The sequence below is a fragment of the Uloborus diversus genome, chromosome 9 (assembly GCF_026930045.1).
Source record: "Uloborus diversus isolate 005 chromosome 9, Udiv.v.3.1, whole genome shotgun sequence".
In the NCBI taxonomy this organism is placed as follows: Eukaryota; Metazoa; Arthropoda; class Arachnida; order Araneae; family Uloboridae; genus Uloborus; species Uloborus diversus.
This window is the reverse complement of record NC_072739.1, coordinates 126249014-126268651: the sequence shown is the minus strand read 5'-3', so window position 1 is coordinate 126268651 and position 19638 is coordinate 126249014. Positions and strand designations below refer to the sequence as shown.

Here is a 19638-nt window from a genome sequence, read left to right as displayed (position 1 = left end):
TCAGCTACTAAGACTGGGAGACATACGTGGCTCTGGGCAGAAGCCACGAAAATATCGATTTTACTAAATAGTTTTATGAAAAGAAATTGCGCTGCTAAGAAACGACTGAACAACTTTAAGTTGAAAATTCGCTCAACGCTTATTAATTTACAATCACATTTTATAAATCATAAAAACAAATGCATCGAAAATTACGGGAAGATTACAAACAATATTGCAGCTCCAAAAAATGAAAATATATTATTTTACTTTTTGTTTCTAAGGTATGATGTATCGTTACGTTCTCATTTATCTTTTATTTAAATTGTTTTAAGCTTAATTGGTTGACTTCTGTGATTGGTTATCTTCGCTTTCGTCATCAAAATCGTCGCTCAGCTCTTCAACTTCGTCTGTAGAATCCTGGATGCTTTCATCTATATCTTCTACATTAGAATCTTCTTCTTGTGTGGAATTTTCACCACGTACATCAACGTCCTTCTCCCCAGGATCACTCTCGTCAGAGAGAATACCGTCATTATCTGATCCAGCAAGAGGTTCATCATTGCTTTCTTCAAGCTCCTGAAGAACATCTTCAAATGCGTCCTGGTCCGCGCTATCTGAAGTTGAAGGACTCTTTTTGAACTTTCCATCGTCTAAACTCTCTTCCAAAACTTCAGGCACTGATTCTTTCGAAGATGAAACAGATGAATCATCATGTACTTTCTTCTCCTTAACATCCCTTCCTTTTCCGCTCGGCTTTTGACGTTGGTGGGATGTTTTTGATCCGCTCCATTTCTTATCCTTTCTCGCTCGATTCTCCATTTCTTTCTTCATTTCCTCTGCCCTTTTCCGCTTCCATGCCTCCACTGCTTCCTTTTTCTTTTGTCTTTCCCTCCTTTCTTTTTCCTGCTTCTTCCGTGCTTCTTCGTCATCACGTTTCTTCTCTTCTCTTTCCTTTAAAGCGGTCTTTTCTTGCTTCCATGCTTCTATTGCCCTCTTTTTCTTCTGCTGTTGGATTCTTCTTTTCTCTTCGTCTTTCTTCGCACTTTCGTTTTCTTGCTTTTTTCCCAGTTCTTGTCCCTTGGCTTCTTCTTGTTGCTTTCTCCAGGTTTCCAACTTTTCCTTCTCCTTCTGCCTCTCCTTTTGCTTCTTTTCCTCTTGACGCTCCCTTTCTTTTGCTAGCCTTTTCTCCTCAGCTTTCTTCTGCTCCTCCACCATCTCCAGTCTTTTTCGCCTTGCCTCCTTCCATTCTTTATTGGCCTTCAGATATTTCTCCCTAGCTTCCGTTCGTTTCTGTGCAGCATCCCTCCTTTTTTCCTCTGCCGCTCTTTCGCGCTCTTCCGCTTCAGCTGCTTCTCGTGCTTCTCTTTCGGCTTTTGCAGCTTGAAAAGCCTCTTTCTCTTCTGTCCAGCGAGACTTTTTCTGTTTCTTAACTCTCTTGGGAAAAAGAAAAGAAATAACATCAGACAGGATAGGAAGTAGGATACCTTTGTGCAGAAAAGCAATATATATATATATATATATATATATATATATATATATATATATATATATATATATATATATATATATATATATATATATATATATATATATATATATATATATATTACGTAAAATCCCTGAAATTTGCAGAGAACTGCATTCACGCGTTTCGGGAATTCAAGGAACCCTTTTTTAATGCAAAAGAATGGAGCTTATGAATGAAAAAACATTTGTCGAATGCTTTTCATCCATAAGCTCACCTCTTTTGCATAGAAAAAAACGAGCTGATGTGTGCGTCAAATGACTTCCTTTTACACCAATTTAATGATAATAGAAGTGCCTTAAAGTAAGCAAAGAAACACACGAGTATTTTTGCCCGAAGTTTGTTGCGAACTGAATAAAAAAAAAATTATACAGATTAATTTTCCAAATATTAGACATTTTAATGTGATTCAATGGTTAACTCCTTAAATGTCGCCAATAGTAGCCAAAATAAAACCAGATTTAGAAAAACCTGCCAAATTTGTCACCAAGTTGGCGACAAAACTTGGCGACCAAAAGCTTGGCGATATATCTCCAAGTGTTTGCCAAATTATAACACCACATTTGAGTTTACATTAAACTTAACAATATTCCCCCCCCCCCCCAAAAAAAAGGTGTAAAAGACCCCCTTTGGAATATCCGAATGCAACCAAAAAGGGAGGTGCACAACTATTTAGACTCCACTAGGAGTATACGTACCAAATTTCAGCTTTCTAGGACATACCGTTCTTGAGTTTTGCGACATACATACGCACATCCGCACATACGCACATACATATGTACATACGAACGTCACGAGAAAACTAGTTGTAATTAACTCGGGGATAGCCGAAGTGGATATTTTGGGTGTCAATACGTTCTTAGGCACTTATCCACGTGTGGTCAGGTTGAAAAAAAAACTCAACATTCATTTGGGAGTGAGCAAAATGGAAATTACGGTCGATTTTTGAGTGGAATTTTTTTTTCGTGAATACAATACTTCCTTTTTTGTAAAAGGAAGTAAAAAGAGCTTCTTGTAACCCCAAATTACGTGCATGCAGTATTCTACAAATCTGTGCGATTCAACGTTGTAATATTATTTTATTTATCAAACAGGATGTTTTAAATTATTTGTCTTTGACTAAAATTTCATGAAGCTTTTTAACATGAATTCTCTGAAGAGTGCAGTTTAATAGATACATCAAATCGCGACTTTTGAAAAACACCAACTGTTTTTCATTTAAACCGAGCTTCTATTCTTATAAATGTTTTTCAAAATGTTGTGGAATTTTTTTTTAGGAGGAATTCATATCAAATGAAGATGAATTAAAGCTTTTAACAACTATTAGCGAGCCATGCATTAGAAATGTGGTACATAACCATTACAAGCTTAGCTCTCACAACATTTTCTTGATTTTGAGAAATATAATGCAAGCAATTTATAAAATACTGTTGAATAACTTCTCCAAAAAAAAAAAAAAGCTCACAGTAAATAGATAACTATGATAAATCTAATTATATTTTTTTCTCTGAAATATATGCATCAGTATTTTCCTTTTATACCAATTGTTTAGTTTGTTTCAAAAGTTCAGATGTTTTGTAATTATTATTGGGTATTATAGTGATTTTTTTCTCAAAAATGTATGCTGTTTCTTTTGTTTGTAACAGTTAAAAATATGGCTAAACATTTTTTTTTTAATTCCATTTGATATTTTTTTTCATTTGTCTACATTTTTATCAAATGAAATCAATACCAAAATGTAAATCATTCAATATCAATGTAAATCATTCGTGTGAAAAATGCAAAATATCTGTTAGTTTATGAATAAGAAATATACACTTCTCGTTTTTCTTGAATCATTTTACAATGAACAGTAAGCAAAATATATTTCGTACTTTCTTTTGCATTAGAATTTAAAGTTGAAGTGTATTTTCTTTTTACCCATTAAGATAAATTTTTATTTTTATTCATTATCTATATTTATTGCGAATATATTATTTAATGTGTCATGCATGAATGTTAATTTAGTTTACTATTTAAGAACTATTTGTGTCGATATTAAAGCTCGAACGATAAAAATTTTTAATTGAGAGATGTGTCGGAGCATTTCATGTAAAAACCAACTGCATTTTTAATGGATTATAAAAAAAAAAAATCTAAATTTTTATTCACGGTAGAGCTATTATGAGATGTAAACAAATCGCCTTCACGGGCGGCCATGTTGAATGAGCGCGTAAGCGTTGTGTTAAGATGGCTGTGAGCAAGGGCTTGAAACACGTGTACAAAGTATCACTTCATGCCTTTGGAGCTTCAAAAGAAAGTTTGAAAGTTCCCATGCAACTTTTTAAAAATTCTATCTCATCTCTTATTTCTATTATCGAATTTGATAATTGATAATTTAATATCGAATGTGACTTTTTCTACACAACATGCTCAGAAAGCGCCGGAATGATTTTTTTTTTTTAACTTTTCTTTTAGGATGATAAAAGGCCGTGGTAGCCCGATCGGTACAGTGTCGGATTCGGGGCCGGAGGGTCCTGATTTCGAACCTCGATGGTCGAAGATCCACCGTCGTCATTAAAGGGGACTGGGCGACGTTAAATATGCTCGTAGTCTCAATGTCCTCCAAGTGAAACGATACCTTTAGGGGTGCTAGCACCAGGCAGCTATTTGCTCCTGGACTAGTTCTAAATTCTCATTAACTGTTCGATCCGGTGATGGTGCTGCCATCTATCGGTATAAAAAATAATGGAGGCAAGGCACTTAGTATGCAGTCCTCGGCAGAATACAGTTGTAGTCCGTTGTGACTCGGAATCGAAATCGAAATCGAGGATGATAAAATTGAATTCAACCGCAAAAGCATAATGCATACTCTGGGAAAAGTGTTCAAAACTAATTATTTTTAGCTGGAGTCTCTCGTGTTTCCTTAATCCAAAGATTACATGAAGTGCCATGTAGCTCAAAATCGTTGGCCCTCAGCCATGAACAAGTGCACCTAAAAATTAGTACAACACCAAACGCAATTAAAGGGGTTTATACCTTAGGACAGGGATTTGTAATTGGAGGTCGCAAGTAAAATCATTGGCTTGGGAAAAGCTGAGGCGAAGATCCCAAGTCGCGTGGTTCAATACTACGAGTGGTTGACACGTTTTGAGTGAAACTAGTCGAAGAAACCTGATTTCTTCCAATACTTTACTTTAAAATCTCTCATAAGAACATTGGATTCCTTGCTTCAGGACTTGAAAGCTTCACTCTTTCTGAATTTTATCGCTTCTAGATGGGTTATACGTTTCACGTTTCTGTCTATGACACCGTAGCTCCTAAACGGGTGAAAAAATTTTGATCATGATTTTTTTTGTTCGAATGGTGACTTGATCGTGAGAGGGTTCTTAGCTATAGGTCTTTTCTCTGTATGACTTTAAAATTACTGAAGGCATCAGTTAAAACATTGAAAATTAGCGCTTTTTCGCAATTAGTATCAAAAGAATTACTGTTAGTACCAAAAGAAAGATCGATATTTTTCTGCGTCTTATGGAATTTATTTGAAACTTCCAAGTTATATAGAACTGGAATGATACAGACTTTTTTAGCAGATTTTAAATACAATCTAAACCTTGATTCACGCGATTGCTAACGATGTCGAAAGAAAGCGGAATGATTTAAAATATTTTTCTGTTGACAGAGGGGAGGGGGTATCTATTTCTTACGAATTCGATGTTCTGCGAAGCGCCACCAATGCTGAGCCACACTTTAGTTTGTAAATCGTTACAGAGATTTGCCGAAACATGGTTCAATGTCAACAGAGCATTCAATTCAATTTCTTACCGTTCCTGTTCGAGTGTTGACGACTTCCTTGATGATGTCCTTCTTCAGCTGATTCAGGTGATGTTCGATATCCCGCCGACGACGTTCGTCCGTTGGAAATCTCAAGAGGTTGAACTTGTACTTCTGGTTGAGCTGAAAAAGTAACGAGTTTGTTTAAATTTGAGTGCAAAAAACTGGTTTATGAGATTGTAAAGAGAAAAAAAAAAGCTTAATATCGGAGTCAGTGGTCTCCGTGCCTTAGCAATCAGAAAGAAGTAACTTCCTTGGAAGCACTAACTCCTATAGCTGCCTGCGCGGAGTAAGGGCCTGTTCACATATCGGCCGTCCGTTCCGTCCATCACGTTTTTTTCCTCCCGATACAGGTGTTCTTTGCTGGTTGCCATGACAGCAAGCCATCTTTGACGGGACTGGTTTCGATCAGAAGAACCTTGATATCTGACGGCTGTCAAAAGTAGGACAGCATTTCATTGGTTCCCGCCAAGCAGTGCGCTCTTTTCTCTGGTGGGTGAGTTCAGCCCATTGAGCTGTATAGTAACCCTGGAGAGCGGAGGGGGAGGGGGAGTGGGTCGAATCGGATTGGGGTAGAGTGTAACCTTCGAATCTCGCCAATGTTCCCCTCGTTAGGCTTAGGAGATGGTCTTAGCATTGGAGTCTACGAGAAAGCTCGCAAGCTTTAAAAAATATTTAAAAATAACCCATTTGCTTTTTGTTATCAAATGACCGGTTTTTAACCACATCACGTTGTCGGTCTGCTGAATATATACATCATTAAACAAAACAATTCTTTACTTTTATTTAGTAAAAGAATAAAAATTTGGCTCCTTTTCGGCAACTATTATTGCCAAGACTCGGGGTGACGTGAGATGACGTAGAAGGAGAGGGAGGGAACTTCCATCGCTCGGAGCGCTCGGAGATATGTTTTTCCTTTCCTTCGTTTTTTGTTTGTTTCGCTTAATAAGAGTAAGAATTAACAGATAATTTGTTAATTCAAATTTTAATTGTATAATTAAAAATTTTAGTATTTTTCATCGAGAATGTAGGATTATTTAACACAGTAACACAGTACTTTTTAAACAAATGCAGATTTATTTCAGTTTATTAACCATTTACCTTCTGTAAAAACAGTTACACGAGTCGTAATTTTTGCGAAAATGAACGTATCGGTGACTTTGCGAGATAAAAAATTTGGTGAATTGTATGTGAATAGAACAGAAAGTTTAAATATTTAGCGTGGCTTAAATTTTCGCGATAATGATGAGCTAGCGAAAATTAAAGTAAAACGAAAACAAGGGTTTTCACATTCACAATATTGTTTTTGTATGCTGATCTCTTTTCTGCAGGGAAGTTTTAGGTTTTCTTTCTCAAATATTCAGCAGGTATTTTGTAAGTATTGTGTTGTCTTCATAATATTTATTAAAAAAAATTTTTTTTTCAAAAACATAAAAAAAAAAACCTCTTAATTTGGCTTTTAGCTATAATTATGAGGTACATACTAATTTTTGAATCACAGATTTTTTTTTTTTTTTTTTTTTGATCGTTAGAAAAGAATTTATTGAAGAAAAGAACTTATCAATTTTCCTTTTACACAATTCCCAGTTTTTTTTTACAGATTTGTGACGTATCGCATTATATTTTCATCTTTTTGAGAACTATTTCTTTTGCAATGTAAAGAAATACAGTGAAACCCCTCTATTACGGACACTAACGGGACAAACTTTTTTGTCCGTAAGAGAGGGGTGTCCGCTTTACAGAGGTTTTTTTAATTTAATTAACTTTAGTTATTTGTTTATGTTTTTTGAAATCTTAAATGAAATATGTGTGAATTCTACTCTTTCATATGCATAGATTTTTTTTAATTTACTAGTTTTTACCAACATATACATAATAAACAATTATTTTATCAGGTTAAATTCAAATATTACAGTTTTGCACACTCAAAGAGATTTAAATAACAGGTTCGCATAAAAATTACATACCTAATTTGTACTTTAAAAAAATTGTTCGATTGATGTCTGTTGATATGTTTTGATCGATGAAAGTCTTTCATTTTCGAAATGTATCTTAAGTTCTTGTACCAAGTCTAGTTCTTTAGGATCGTTGTGTTTAATTGAAAATTCCCTGAGTCCATCTAATACGCTTAAAGCTTCGTTAACATTTTTAATTGTTTTAACGTCTTCTTTTACGGACAGTTCATCTTCATCGTCATCCTCAACTGTATGATCTTCGTTAATTTCGCGCACTATGCTTGCAATTTCTGTTTCGCTTTCTTCAGTGAAAACTTGGTCGTCGATGGGAGCATAGTCTTCAGCGGTCACATTTGTGAACCCTGCTTGTTGCATTAACGACTGCAAATCGGATCCATCATTGTCACAATCAACTTCGTTGTCAATTTCCTCTGTGGCAGATCCTTTTTTGAATCCAACGCGATTAAAGCAACTTACTATTGTTTCTTTTTTAACTTCCTTCCATGCGTGCTTAACCCAGCTGATTGCATCTAACACATCAATTGTTTTGGACAATTCGCTACTTGTTTTAGTTTCTTCCATTTTATTGATTAAATGCTTCATAACTAGTTGTCTGTATTGAATTTTAAATGCTTGAATTATCCCAGCATCCATAGGTTGGCATTTCGATGTTGTGTTTGCTGGCAAGAAGACTATTTCTATATTTTTCAAGTGAAAGTCTTTGGGATGGGAGGGCGCGTTGTCCATAAAAATAACAATATGCCTTTTTTCTCTCCCCAACTTCTTATCAAAAGTTACAAGCCAATCAGATATGACACTGGTTGTCATCCACGCTCTTCTATTTGAATACCAGTCTACAGGTAATTTTTTTATATCCAGTCCTTTAAAACACCGAGGTCTGGCTGCTTTTCCGATGACAACTGGTTTTAATTTTGTACCATCCATGCTGGCACCCAACAAAACTGTTAAGCGTTCTTTGGAGATTTTGCCACCAGAGCAGTTTTCTTTCCGTAAAGTTAAGGTTTTATCTGGCAGAGCTCTATAAAACAAACCGGTCTCATCAATGTTATAAATGTCACATGGCTCGTAATTTTCAATCAAACTAGGCACTTTCTCAAACCATTTCTCGCAAACGTCAGCATCCACATCCATGGATTCACCACATATTTTTTTAAAAACGATATCATGTCTCGTTCGAAAACGATCTAACCATCCATTGGAAGCTTTGAAATTTTCTATACCCATTTCAGTAGCTGCTTCTTTCGCCTTTTCTTGTAAAATAGGGCCAGAAATCGGAATATTTTTGCTTCTTGCGGACACAAACCATTTAAACACAATTTCATCCACTGCAAGGGCATTACTTTTAGGAAAATCTTTTTTCTTCTCTTGGTTTCCATTTATGAACCATTCTTTCTTAAACTTCTCTTTTCCTTTTAATATACAGCAAATTTGTGTGCGTCCCACACCAAACTTTTCAGCAATGTTCCGTATTCCAATTTTATTTTTTTCTGCGAAATCTATAACTTCAATTTTTTCTTTAAGAGAAAGAGTACGACGCTGACGATGAGTATTCAGAGCCATTTCAATGAGAACGATGAAACAACTGAATGCTTTTACCCTTAAGTTTACTTTATGATATTGCATTGGCTTTACTTTTACTCTCTATAAAATATTTTTGTTAGATGGCGCGTCAACTCGGCTCCACTTAGACACAACACGCCTGCTTGTTAGTCATCTGAAAAGGAACAAGGCAACGGGGGAGGGTGGGGGTATACAGACAGAAACTTGCAGAATAATCATTTTCTCTTTTCTTTTCTTTTATTTTTGACGATTTGATGATGTTTTTTGGAATGAAAAATGCATTTCGGTGTCAAGCTGAAAATTTTTTGCTACGCAGTAGATGCAAAGTAAAATTGCAAAGAAATATTTTTTTTATCTCCGTATAAGCTGGTCGACTTTGCATTAAATGAAGCCTTTCAATGGAGTAGCTATTTAATTCTCAAGTTTTAAATACTATCCGCAAAAAAGGATATATCAATGTAAATGACTTCGAAAAGGGTGTCCGTGTCCGTATTTGAGGGTGTCCGTACGAGAGAGGTTCCTTATACATTAGGTTTAATGTCTCTCTGCCGGGGAATTAAAAACTGTCCGCATAAGAGGGGTGTCCGCATTAAAGGGGTGTCCGTTAGGAGGGGTTTCACTGTAGTTGGAAAAAAAATATGTCTAAATTCCCAACTTTATTATTAATTATTTTAAATCGTTTATTCATTCATTCTTCGTTGATAGAAAAAAGTACAAATTATGTATTAATATCCTCTTGGTTTAATCATTATGAAAATGTTTCTAAGTAATACCATGTATTTTTATACAATTATGGTGAAATTATATAAGGTTAAACAGTTTATAGGTATAAAATTTCAAAAAAAAAGAAAAGATTTTGCGACCACATTGGAAGAAATTAATATTGACTTTCTCTTTGAACACTCCGTAATGTGAACACCCCCGATATTCTGAACACATTTTGATGGCGAATCCATATAGTAAGATATAGTAAGGGATAAAGAGGGGTCCTTGCCACAAATGTTCATGCTTTTGAACGTTTTACCTCTCCTGCACCTCAGATGAATGTTCTCTTCCCCTCCAAATAAAATAATGAATATTTAACTGTCTAAATACTGGAAACTAATTATGGGGGATGCGACTTCGAAAAAGTTTTAAGTGAGGGGAGGGGGACAGTGGTCATATTTAGATTCAGGGGCTCATTTTTCCACAAAAAAATAGTTACTGCAAATCAGCAAGTTGTGGCAATCGTAAAATAATTATGAAAACGAAACAAAACATAAAAAGAATTCGCTTAGAATTAGAAAATACGTGATAAAAGAAATTTATTTGAAATTCAGAGTGATGTTTCAGAATTAATATTTCAGAATCATTCCCCCATTGTATACATTAGTGAAGGGATGACAATGAGGGACTTGCTTCAATTTGATTTCAATAGCCAGGACCCAGGCGTAATAAATTTCTGACTTTAAGCACACAAATAATCTTAAACAAGGAAGTAACGATGATTATTCACTTTTCATGCATTGTTTTATTATACTTTTCTTATGAAAACAGCGTGGGGGAATGACAAATGTTAAAAAAACGTTACCTGATTTGGTGAACTCGGATCTCTACTTTTTTCAGCTGTTAACTATACTAAAGGTGAATTCCAAGAAAAAGGAAACATGACACTTGAGTTTTAAAAATTAATAATCTGCCACTTGCCATATACCATTCTCTTCAGAAATAATTGAAATTCTTGAATCTTAACCTGTTTTCCCCAAATAGTTTGATGACTTTCAGAAAATCAAGTGCAAAATCAAGTTTTCTGTTTAGGTTTTTACGCAGCAAAAAATCTCTGCTTTGTTACATACTGTAATTTAAATAAACTTATTATCAGCATATAATATTTAGGGTAACTTTTATCCTTTGAAGTCTAGTTAAACTTTTTGGTAAGTTTATTCAAATTTCTTTATTTTAACCATGATATAGGTCCATAACTTAAGTGACAATTTGATGTCCTTCCTTTACCGAAATACTACATCTCAATTAGTTCACGAAAAGCTTATGGGATATAGAAGCTAATGTTTTTTTATGCAAAGCAGAATTTTGACTCTTGTCAAGGAGGCATAGTTAAAATTTTAATACATATTTAATTTATATGGTTTTTAATGGTAACGGAAGGACAAAAAAATACGGTAACGGAAGGGCATTTATCTATAAGCTGATGCAGGGTAATGTTTAAGAATGTTAGTAGAAAACAAACTATTTTTTAAAGTAAAACCTATATAAGTGATATTTGTGCAAAAATTATAAGTGCTTTTATTTAAGGAATAAACTTTTATTAAAATTTTTTAATGTTTCGTGATTTTATTTCTTCTATTGCATGAAATGAAAATCATGAAAACTAGTTAAAAATTTTTAAGTATGTGAAAATCATTTTGGTATGACATGTTTGTAATATGACGAGCCAATTCCAGCAGAAACATTTGCTCGCAAACTTGAAATTTATATTTTAACGATACAATATTGAAATTGCTTTCAGATTTGTTGCCACAAGTCACAAGAAAGGACTGTTGACAGCATTGATTTAACTGTTAAACGTACTATGAAGGGATCAGTAAATTCAAAGATCAACTTTCAAAAAGATGGAGAAATATCCATTCTCATCACAAAATACGCACTATTTGAACCCTGTAACAAGTTATGTTATTGAATATAGTAAGTACTTCAAGAAATCGAAGGAGATTTCACTTCAAAGTCAACAGATTGAGGATAGTTTAAATAATGTTAAAAATAAAGATCAGATCCTGATTACCGCAGGGGCACGTGGGGCACAGACCCCCCCCCCCCCCTCTTTGTTTTCAGGGGGCCCAAAATCCTCCTAATTTATCAAAGTAATTAAAAATAAATGATAATTTCACTCAGAATCTAGAGCACAATGATATCATTGATATTTTTGCAAATGCCAAGACAAGGAAAAAACCCTCTTATTTGTTAATAAAATATCCCCTTAAAAATTTGATATCTTTTGCAAATCCTAAAACCCACTCCCAGTTTATTCTGTATTTACTATTAAAAGTTATATCATAGATAATTTTTATGTTTACGGTTTACGGTTAAGGGCAAATTTTAACCACATCTTATATAATTATAACGTATTATCTCTTCTACTTTTTAAATGTACCTTTATACTATATTGTGATATGAGGTACCTCCAAATTTAGCACAACTGTGTTAATACGCAAGTATCGAAATATTTTATTGCTTCTTTAATAGCATAAGGGGGAATGTATTGGGGGGGGGGGCACAGAATTAATTTTGTGTGCCAGTGTCTTCAAATATTTTGGGCCCCTCCGCGGGGGAAGGGGGGGGGGGCTGAAACAGAAATGTTCCCCATGTCCAATATTGGAATGATCGGGCTCTGATGAAGATACAGCTAAATCAAAAACACCAAATCATAAAAGAATATGCCAAATGATTCATTAACGTTTGGACAAGTTTTGTTAGTTGAATGGAAAGGAAAGAAATTAACAAAGAGCAATATTTTGGACAGGTACTTCATATAGAAGATAAAGTAATACAAATAGCTTGTTTGAGAATGCATAATAGTATGGGAATGATCTTTGTGTTTCCTGAGAAAGAATATAAATGTTCTATGGATTCTGATAAAATTATTGAGTATTTAAAGAATTCAGAATTGTGACAGATATCTCAGGCTTAGGCATTAGATATCATTGTATCAGACTGCTGTATCAGCTGAATAAATGTTTTTAAGTTGAAATTGACCAAGTTTAATTGCTTTGAACTCCTTGTTCTTCCGTTACTGTTCTTCCGTTTCCCTTAACAAACGCATAGTTTATATTCTTAAAATAATTATTTTTTAAAACTAGCTTTGAGAAATTGAATGATTGAACACTCCCGTATGTTCTCTAATTTTTATAGAATTTTCCATTTTATAATTTAGCTGAACTTTTGGGGAGAACATGATAGAGTAAAAATCATGTCGCAAAAATGTCCTCCTGTTGCCGTTTTTTAAATTTGATTTAAAAAAAAAAGCAACAAACGAAAAATTCTTGGCTTTGGCTTTTTAAGCAACTTAGTATGATGTATATAAATGTCTACGCATCAGTTTTTGAAAAAAAATATGTAGTTTGATAAGCTCACAGACAGAAATACGTCGATTTTTTTCCCAAAGACCGTTCTTCCGTTACCGCTTGAATTCACCACCTCAACATTTTATTATTTTAATGCTATTCTGAGGGCTAATTTACTATTGTGATGGATTGAAGCAGCTCGCTGGAGACGCAAGCTTATTATAGTAAGCAAAAAATATTTGTGTGAAATTATTTTTACTTTTATTATCTTGTTAAACTGTAGCCTGAAAAGCATTTAAACTTCTAAAAATATGTGTAAATCATAAAACATTCGTAAACATAACGAGGGCATTTCTGTGAGAATGACCCAAAAATAGGATGTTTATGCGCTCATTGTCAAGGTTATTTAATTACATTACATTTTAACCCTTTCACGGGCACGTATTAAAAGTACTCTTTTCTGTGATGAAATATGTTATAAACAGAATGCTATGATCCCATATAACAAGTTTTTAACTGTTAAAAAAATTAACGATCAGGCTCAGGGGTGCCCACAGGGGGGGATTATGGCGCAAGTTGCGCCATCAAAATTTTTGGGGGGGATTTTTTTTCCATCAGGTTTTTTTAAATTTAGAACATGAAAACTTTGAATTTTGGAAAGAAAAAATATTTAAACCCATTCAACAAGAAATAGAAGCATTAATAACACTTTTCTCGCGTACTTTTCAGGGCCGTCGCCGTAGCAACTCCCCCTTCCCATTTTTCAGAAGTGTGGCAGCCAATTTCATTTTAGCGATGCAATTAACGAAGGAAAAGGAAAACTCTTCGTTGTTTTAAAAAATTAAAATAGTAATTATAAATGAACAAGTGAAATAATAGTGACAAAGAGTATTTTTTGTCAAATTTGAATAGAAAATGTAATCTTAAAATACAATTTAGGAACATCCATGATTCTCTTTTAACAAGAGTATCTAAGTAAGGGCCGCGGAAATGTACACTGCAAACATTTTTATTAACACACAAAAAAAAGTATTCAGTACAGTACACTCTTTACTAGGCCGCAAAGTGCGTATGTCTGCCAAGTCGGAAACTATGGGCTCGGCTCGAATGAAAAATATTGTGTATAGAGTTAAGTTTAAATAATGGGAGGGAGGACAGGCGACGAAACTAACATGTTGCACGCCTTGTCTCTCGGCGGCCCTGGTTATGCAAAACCATGCTTCATGGTTCTGCAGTTTAAAAAAAATAAATAAAATACATAAATAAATACGACAGCCCATAGGATAGGGATCACCGGAACATTTCCATATGTATATCCTTTTTTTTTTTTTTTTGGATGAAAAATGTTGTTCTGAAAATCATTTCTAAGTGGAGAAAAATGTATTGGTTGCCGAAACAAATTTGAAATAGAGAGATAGAGAAAAAAATAACAGTTAAATGCAAAGAGAGATTCAAAGTAATACAGTATAATGAATACTCACATCAAAAGTTCTAAATGTTTGAATGTAAAAAATCGTAAGTAAATCAAAGTTTGATCAAGAGATGCAGGTGGCAAATTTAAAATAAAATGAAGTTGTGTAGAGACCTAAGGTATCGCAGAAAATTACCACATCCGTTCAAAATGTTAAAAGTCCTTTTTCTAAGGCCGCAAATGCTTGTATTGCAAGAAAACAAAAATATTGTGCGGGAAATTGAAAACTTTATTATGGAAAATCCAACCAAATAATCGGGTTTGGCAAAGGAAAATTGGGAAAAAATATTACCACAATATGTTTATCAATTATTGAAATTTACAATGAAAATAGGAGAGATGTAGCCAAACTGAAAGGAAGAGTGGGGAACTCCAAACCCTTCTTTTTACGTCCCCAAAGCTGGCCCGGAAGTGAGTTTTTAAAACTTAGTTTTTGAAAAAATTCCGCGAAAACGTTCTCAAACCCCATCCCTTACCCTAAAGTCATTAAAGATGGCCTACACCTAAGTATTTAGGACTGCAATTTCAAAAAGCTGTAAGAGTGCTCCCAACGTAACCTCCGAGAAACGCCGTCTCAATCAATCATTCATCATCATTCAAGGTCGAAAAAATTTTGTCTTTTGGACAATTTTAAAAAAACTCCCTGAAGTGTCCGAAACTGTCGTTCTCCAAATATTTCCGAAGACCCTCAAAAATTTCATTATTAAGGCTTCAATTCAGAAAATTTTTCAGGGGAGATCTCCAAAACCTTCTACTCCTCTAACAGTATTTAAAATCGTCTATGATTGCGTTAATTGAATCAAATTTTGAAAATTTTCCAGGGGAGGATTCCTAATCTCTCCACCCATTAACATTACCGAAACTCTTCTAAAACTGGTTTCAACAGATCGAAATTTTTTCGAGAGGGGGGGGGCCCTCTCTATATCTCTCTCGCCAACATCATCGAAAAATGTCTTAAATTTCGCTTTGAGTGCTTTAATTACGAAACATTTCTGGTCTCGAGCCCTTTCAAAACTTTCCCTTCCCCCTTTCATCGAAGGTTGGCTTAAATTACGTTTTCGGAGTTTTAATTTCAAGAAACTGGCGGTGCGCTAAATTTTAACAAAAAAAAAAAAAAAAAAAGTCTACAATCGTGTTTTTCAGGCTTCAAAATTTCAAAAAAACTTCGGGGGGGGGGGGGGGCCGCATCTCTCTTTCCCTTAATATCACCATAGATCATCTAAAACCGCATTTTTCAAACTACAATTTTCAGATTTTTCCCGGGGGAAAGCCCCCAGACCCCCCTTTGCGTGTTACAATCACAAAATAATTCACAATTGGAAATGCGTGCTTGAAGTTTGCATTTTGAAAAATTAAAGAACGATGACCCCGAGTCTCCTCCTCCCTTAACATCAACATAGGTCGTCTAAAACTGTTTTTCAAAAAACAATCTTGAAAATTCCCGGGGGTGAGCCCCAGACCCCCTCTTCTGAACATAATTAAATATAACGTACGATTGTGTTGAGAACTTAAATTAGGAAACATTATCGGGAGAGGCTATCCTGGACCTCCTCCCCCCCTTCCTCCCAAACTTAAAATATAGTCTAAAACTGCGTTTTAAATTTCTTCAATTTTGAAATAATGCAAGAAGGTAGCCCTCCGACACCTCCTAATTCTGACTGAATATTATCCTTACGATTAAATTTATATTGCTAGTACTAAGGTCTAGTAATATAACTATCCCTGCTAAACCCCAGAAGCCAAATCTTCTCTCTCTGCATGTTGGAACATGCGTTTGAAACAATTACCGGGCCGCCAAAAGCGTACCCCCCTCCGCTCCAAGTTTTTTTGATCTAGCGACGGCCCTGGTACTCCTTTCCAAAATTTAATGACCGTGTCTCTTCTTTTTCAATGAAGGGAACATCATAGACGGCATGGAGTTAGTGTCCGTTTCAAAGCTGGATCAGACAATTTGATTTCTTTTCAGTTTTTTTATAAATATTTCAGAAGTAGCACAATTTTGCATGATGAATGCGTGTGTAAAAATGATGAGAGGGAGAGAGGTCAAAAATGTTTTATTGTTTGTAATAATTCTGACCAGATGCTCTAGTCTTCCATTAATTCATTTGAGCCTCGACAATCGTTAAGAACTAGTTTTGAAGTTTGCGAATTACATATTTTTTATCCCTCCAATTTACAATTAATATATTTTCTTCATTAACGAGCTTAAGCTTTAAGAATTTTTCTCATTTCACTTTAATCCCATCTTCTCTACCATTTTTAAACTGATTGTTTCAATTTATCATTAGATGATTTTTATTGATACTTTCAGTGATGTTGGTTTTCGCTGATGGAGGTAGAACAGTCTGTTCTTAAGGTGTTTAAATTATGTTTCGTAAATCATATTTACTTTCTTCTATATCTGATATGTATAGAAGAATATTTGATTCATTAAAATTCTCAAGAGTTCTGATTTTCGATGTGTGCTGAACAGCTGAATCCATTTTTCAGGATTTCCGAAACATATCTGTCACGGTGTGTCTGATCCATCTTTTTTGGATATGCAACTTTAATTTTGGAAAACTTCCAGGAGAGCGCCCCCCCCCCCCACTGTAGCGCCAGAATAACACCCTCTTTATCATCAAGAGTCATCTAAAACTACGTTCGTCGAACTGCAATTTTGAAAAATTTATAGGAGAGAACTCCTGATTGCCCCCTTTTTCCTTAACGTGATTAAAGAGAAGCCGAGAATTGCGTTTTTGGAGTATCAATTTCAAACAATTGCCGGGGGAATGGCGCCGAAATTCGCCTTCCACTAACATGATCCAGATCTATCAAAACTGCGTTTTTAAAGCTACAAGTTCGAAAATTTAAGAGGAGCGCCACCCTCCCTCCCTCCCCCCCCCATACTCTCGTCAACATTATTAAAAAATCGTGTTAAATTTGGTTTTCAGGGCTTCAATTTCGAGAAAATTCCGAGAGAGCTTCCGAAAACTCGTTTTCTTAACGTCACAAAGGTCGGCTACAATTGCGATTTTAGAGCTTCAATTTCGGGAAAATGCTTTTTCCCCAACCATGAGTAACGTTTTTAAGACTTTAATTTTGAAAATTTTCCTGGGGCAAGCCCTAGGATCTCTTCTTTCCCTAGCATTACCACAGATAGTCTAAAACTGCGTTTTTAGAACTACAATTTTGAAAACAAAGGAAAAGCCCTCTTTCACATAAGCTTAAACTATCTACAATTGCGCTTTTAAAGTTTCAATACTGAAAAATTACCGGGAAGGGAACACCAAACCTTTTATCCCCCAAACATCACGAGAGATCGTCTAAAACTGTGGTTTTAAAACTACTATTTCGAAAATTTTCCGGAGGAGAAACCACCGAACCCCTTATCTAAGTGACGATAAAATAAGATTCATATTTTATAGATTCATATTGTATACATCTAGTAATGACTCCATTCCAAGCCAGAAACTTGAATCCACTCTTCCTGTAATTGTTCATATGTTTGAATTTAAAAAAAAAGTGTAGCAAAATTCAGGTTTACCCAAAACTTGTTTACTCAAGGTGCACGTTGTAAAATTTGTGAAGGCCAAGGCAGGTCAACAATCCAACAATATTTCAGTTCAAATGCTATTTGTTAGCGCTACCCCCCCCCCCCCCATGAATTTGAATAGAAATTAAACACTGTAAAAACTGTTATATTTAACCCGATTCGAAAGTAAGACAATTTTTGGGGGGAATTTGCGCCATTGAGCTTGGGGGGGATGGGCACCCCTGCGATCAGGGGGGTTTTCTGTAGGTGGTGGCTAGACGTAGTAGCCACTGCCCGCTTAGCACATTTATTTTCCTATTGGGGCAAATAAATAAATCCTACTAGAATTATAAATATTACTGTTTTGAAAATAATATTAATATTTTTAATGATGATTGACTACAAAATAAGACACAATCTTATACATATAAAATCTGAGTATCTATCTATCTATCTATCTATCTATGTCCAAGCTTCTTCTCCCGAACGACAGTGAACTGACCATCGAACCAGGTATCGATGGATTCGTCATCTTCCCGTCTTCATGTTTGGCTATTTAACATAATCCTCCAATAATAATTAGCGGAGATATCAATTAAAAATTATTAATTATGACTCTTAGATTTCAAAATAAAATCCATATTTTTCGAAGGCTTTCCTCCACTCAAATTATTATTCAGTGCTTCAACTCAACTTTCCGGATGAACGCTTTTATTAAAATTTACAGCGCGAAGAAAATCATTGAGATGAAAGATCTGTTGCCATTTCTTTTTCTCGAATATGAACAGGTAAAATTCTTGTTTTTGTTTTGAGGCTTTTCCTGTAATCAGGGGATTTAAATTGTTTACTTTTTTGGGGGGTTTTCCGCAATCTGCTGCAAAACTACACTGACTTTTTTTTTTTTTTTTGTTCAAGCCTGATTGTTAAATACGCGTCACATGACATAACTTTCATTTTCGAGGAGGACCGTGCACGTCGTAAAGTAAATGAGTGATTTATATGCAGTTTATTTTTAGTTACCTAACCTTAGTTAAACCCTGCTTTACGCGCATTTATTTATTCCTTAACGCGTTAGAAACTAGTGTCAGTGTACTACAAAAGCATCAACTGGACTGCTCTTACATTTTTTAGGTAGCCCGTGCAACGCCGGGCACGCAGCTAGTAAAATAATAACTGTGATTAAAATAACTATATATATAATAATACTGCTACATATGTTACTTACTGTAATATATATTTTTTATATATTTTTAAAAAGCGTGCGAAAGGATCGTGTATTCCTACAGTAAAGTTTTCACCGTAATCTTCATCTGTTTCACTATTATCAGATGCTGCTGAATCCTCATCTGATGGCAATTGCTCAAATAATGTAAGAGCCTCTTTTACAGATAAACTCTTTCTAGACATTGTTAACTTTATAAAGATGAAATCAATTTATATTTTTAGTTGAAAATAAAAACATCACAATAAAATTACTATTAACTGATTAAGTATAAAGCAAATAAAAAATAGAAAAATCTGATCGATTTGCAGAAAGTATTCAAAATATCAAATGTAACTCAATAAAATCGAAGCGCTCTGACCGAACAGAAAAGCTGAACTGAAAAAAGGATCTCAAACCAAAGCTATATCATACCACATGTTGTAAACAAAACTTTGTTTATATTCCCCACCCCCAACTACCCTCATCCAGGCCCCAGAAGCTTCTGTAAGCTTTCTCTCTGGAGAGGAATTGGAGA

The 19638-nt window shown here is 34.8% G+C and overlaps 1 protein-coding gene across 1 annotated transcript; it reads right to left on the bottom strand.

Annotated features, from left to right (window-relative positions):
• Positions 1-315: 315 nt before the first annotated feature.
• LOC129230474 (golgin subfamily A member 6-like protein 2) lies at positions 316-19306 on the bottom strand. Its single transcript, XM_054864875.1, has 3 exons — positions 19184-19306; positions 5312-5443; positions 316-1416 (listed from the first exon to the last, which is right to left on the bottom strand). Exons 1-3 carry the CDS (start codon positions 19304-19306, stop codon positions 316-318), a joined length of 1356 nt encoding a protein of 451 aa, XP_054720850.1.
• Positions 19307-19638: the final 332 nt, after the last annotated feature.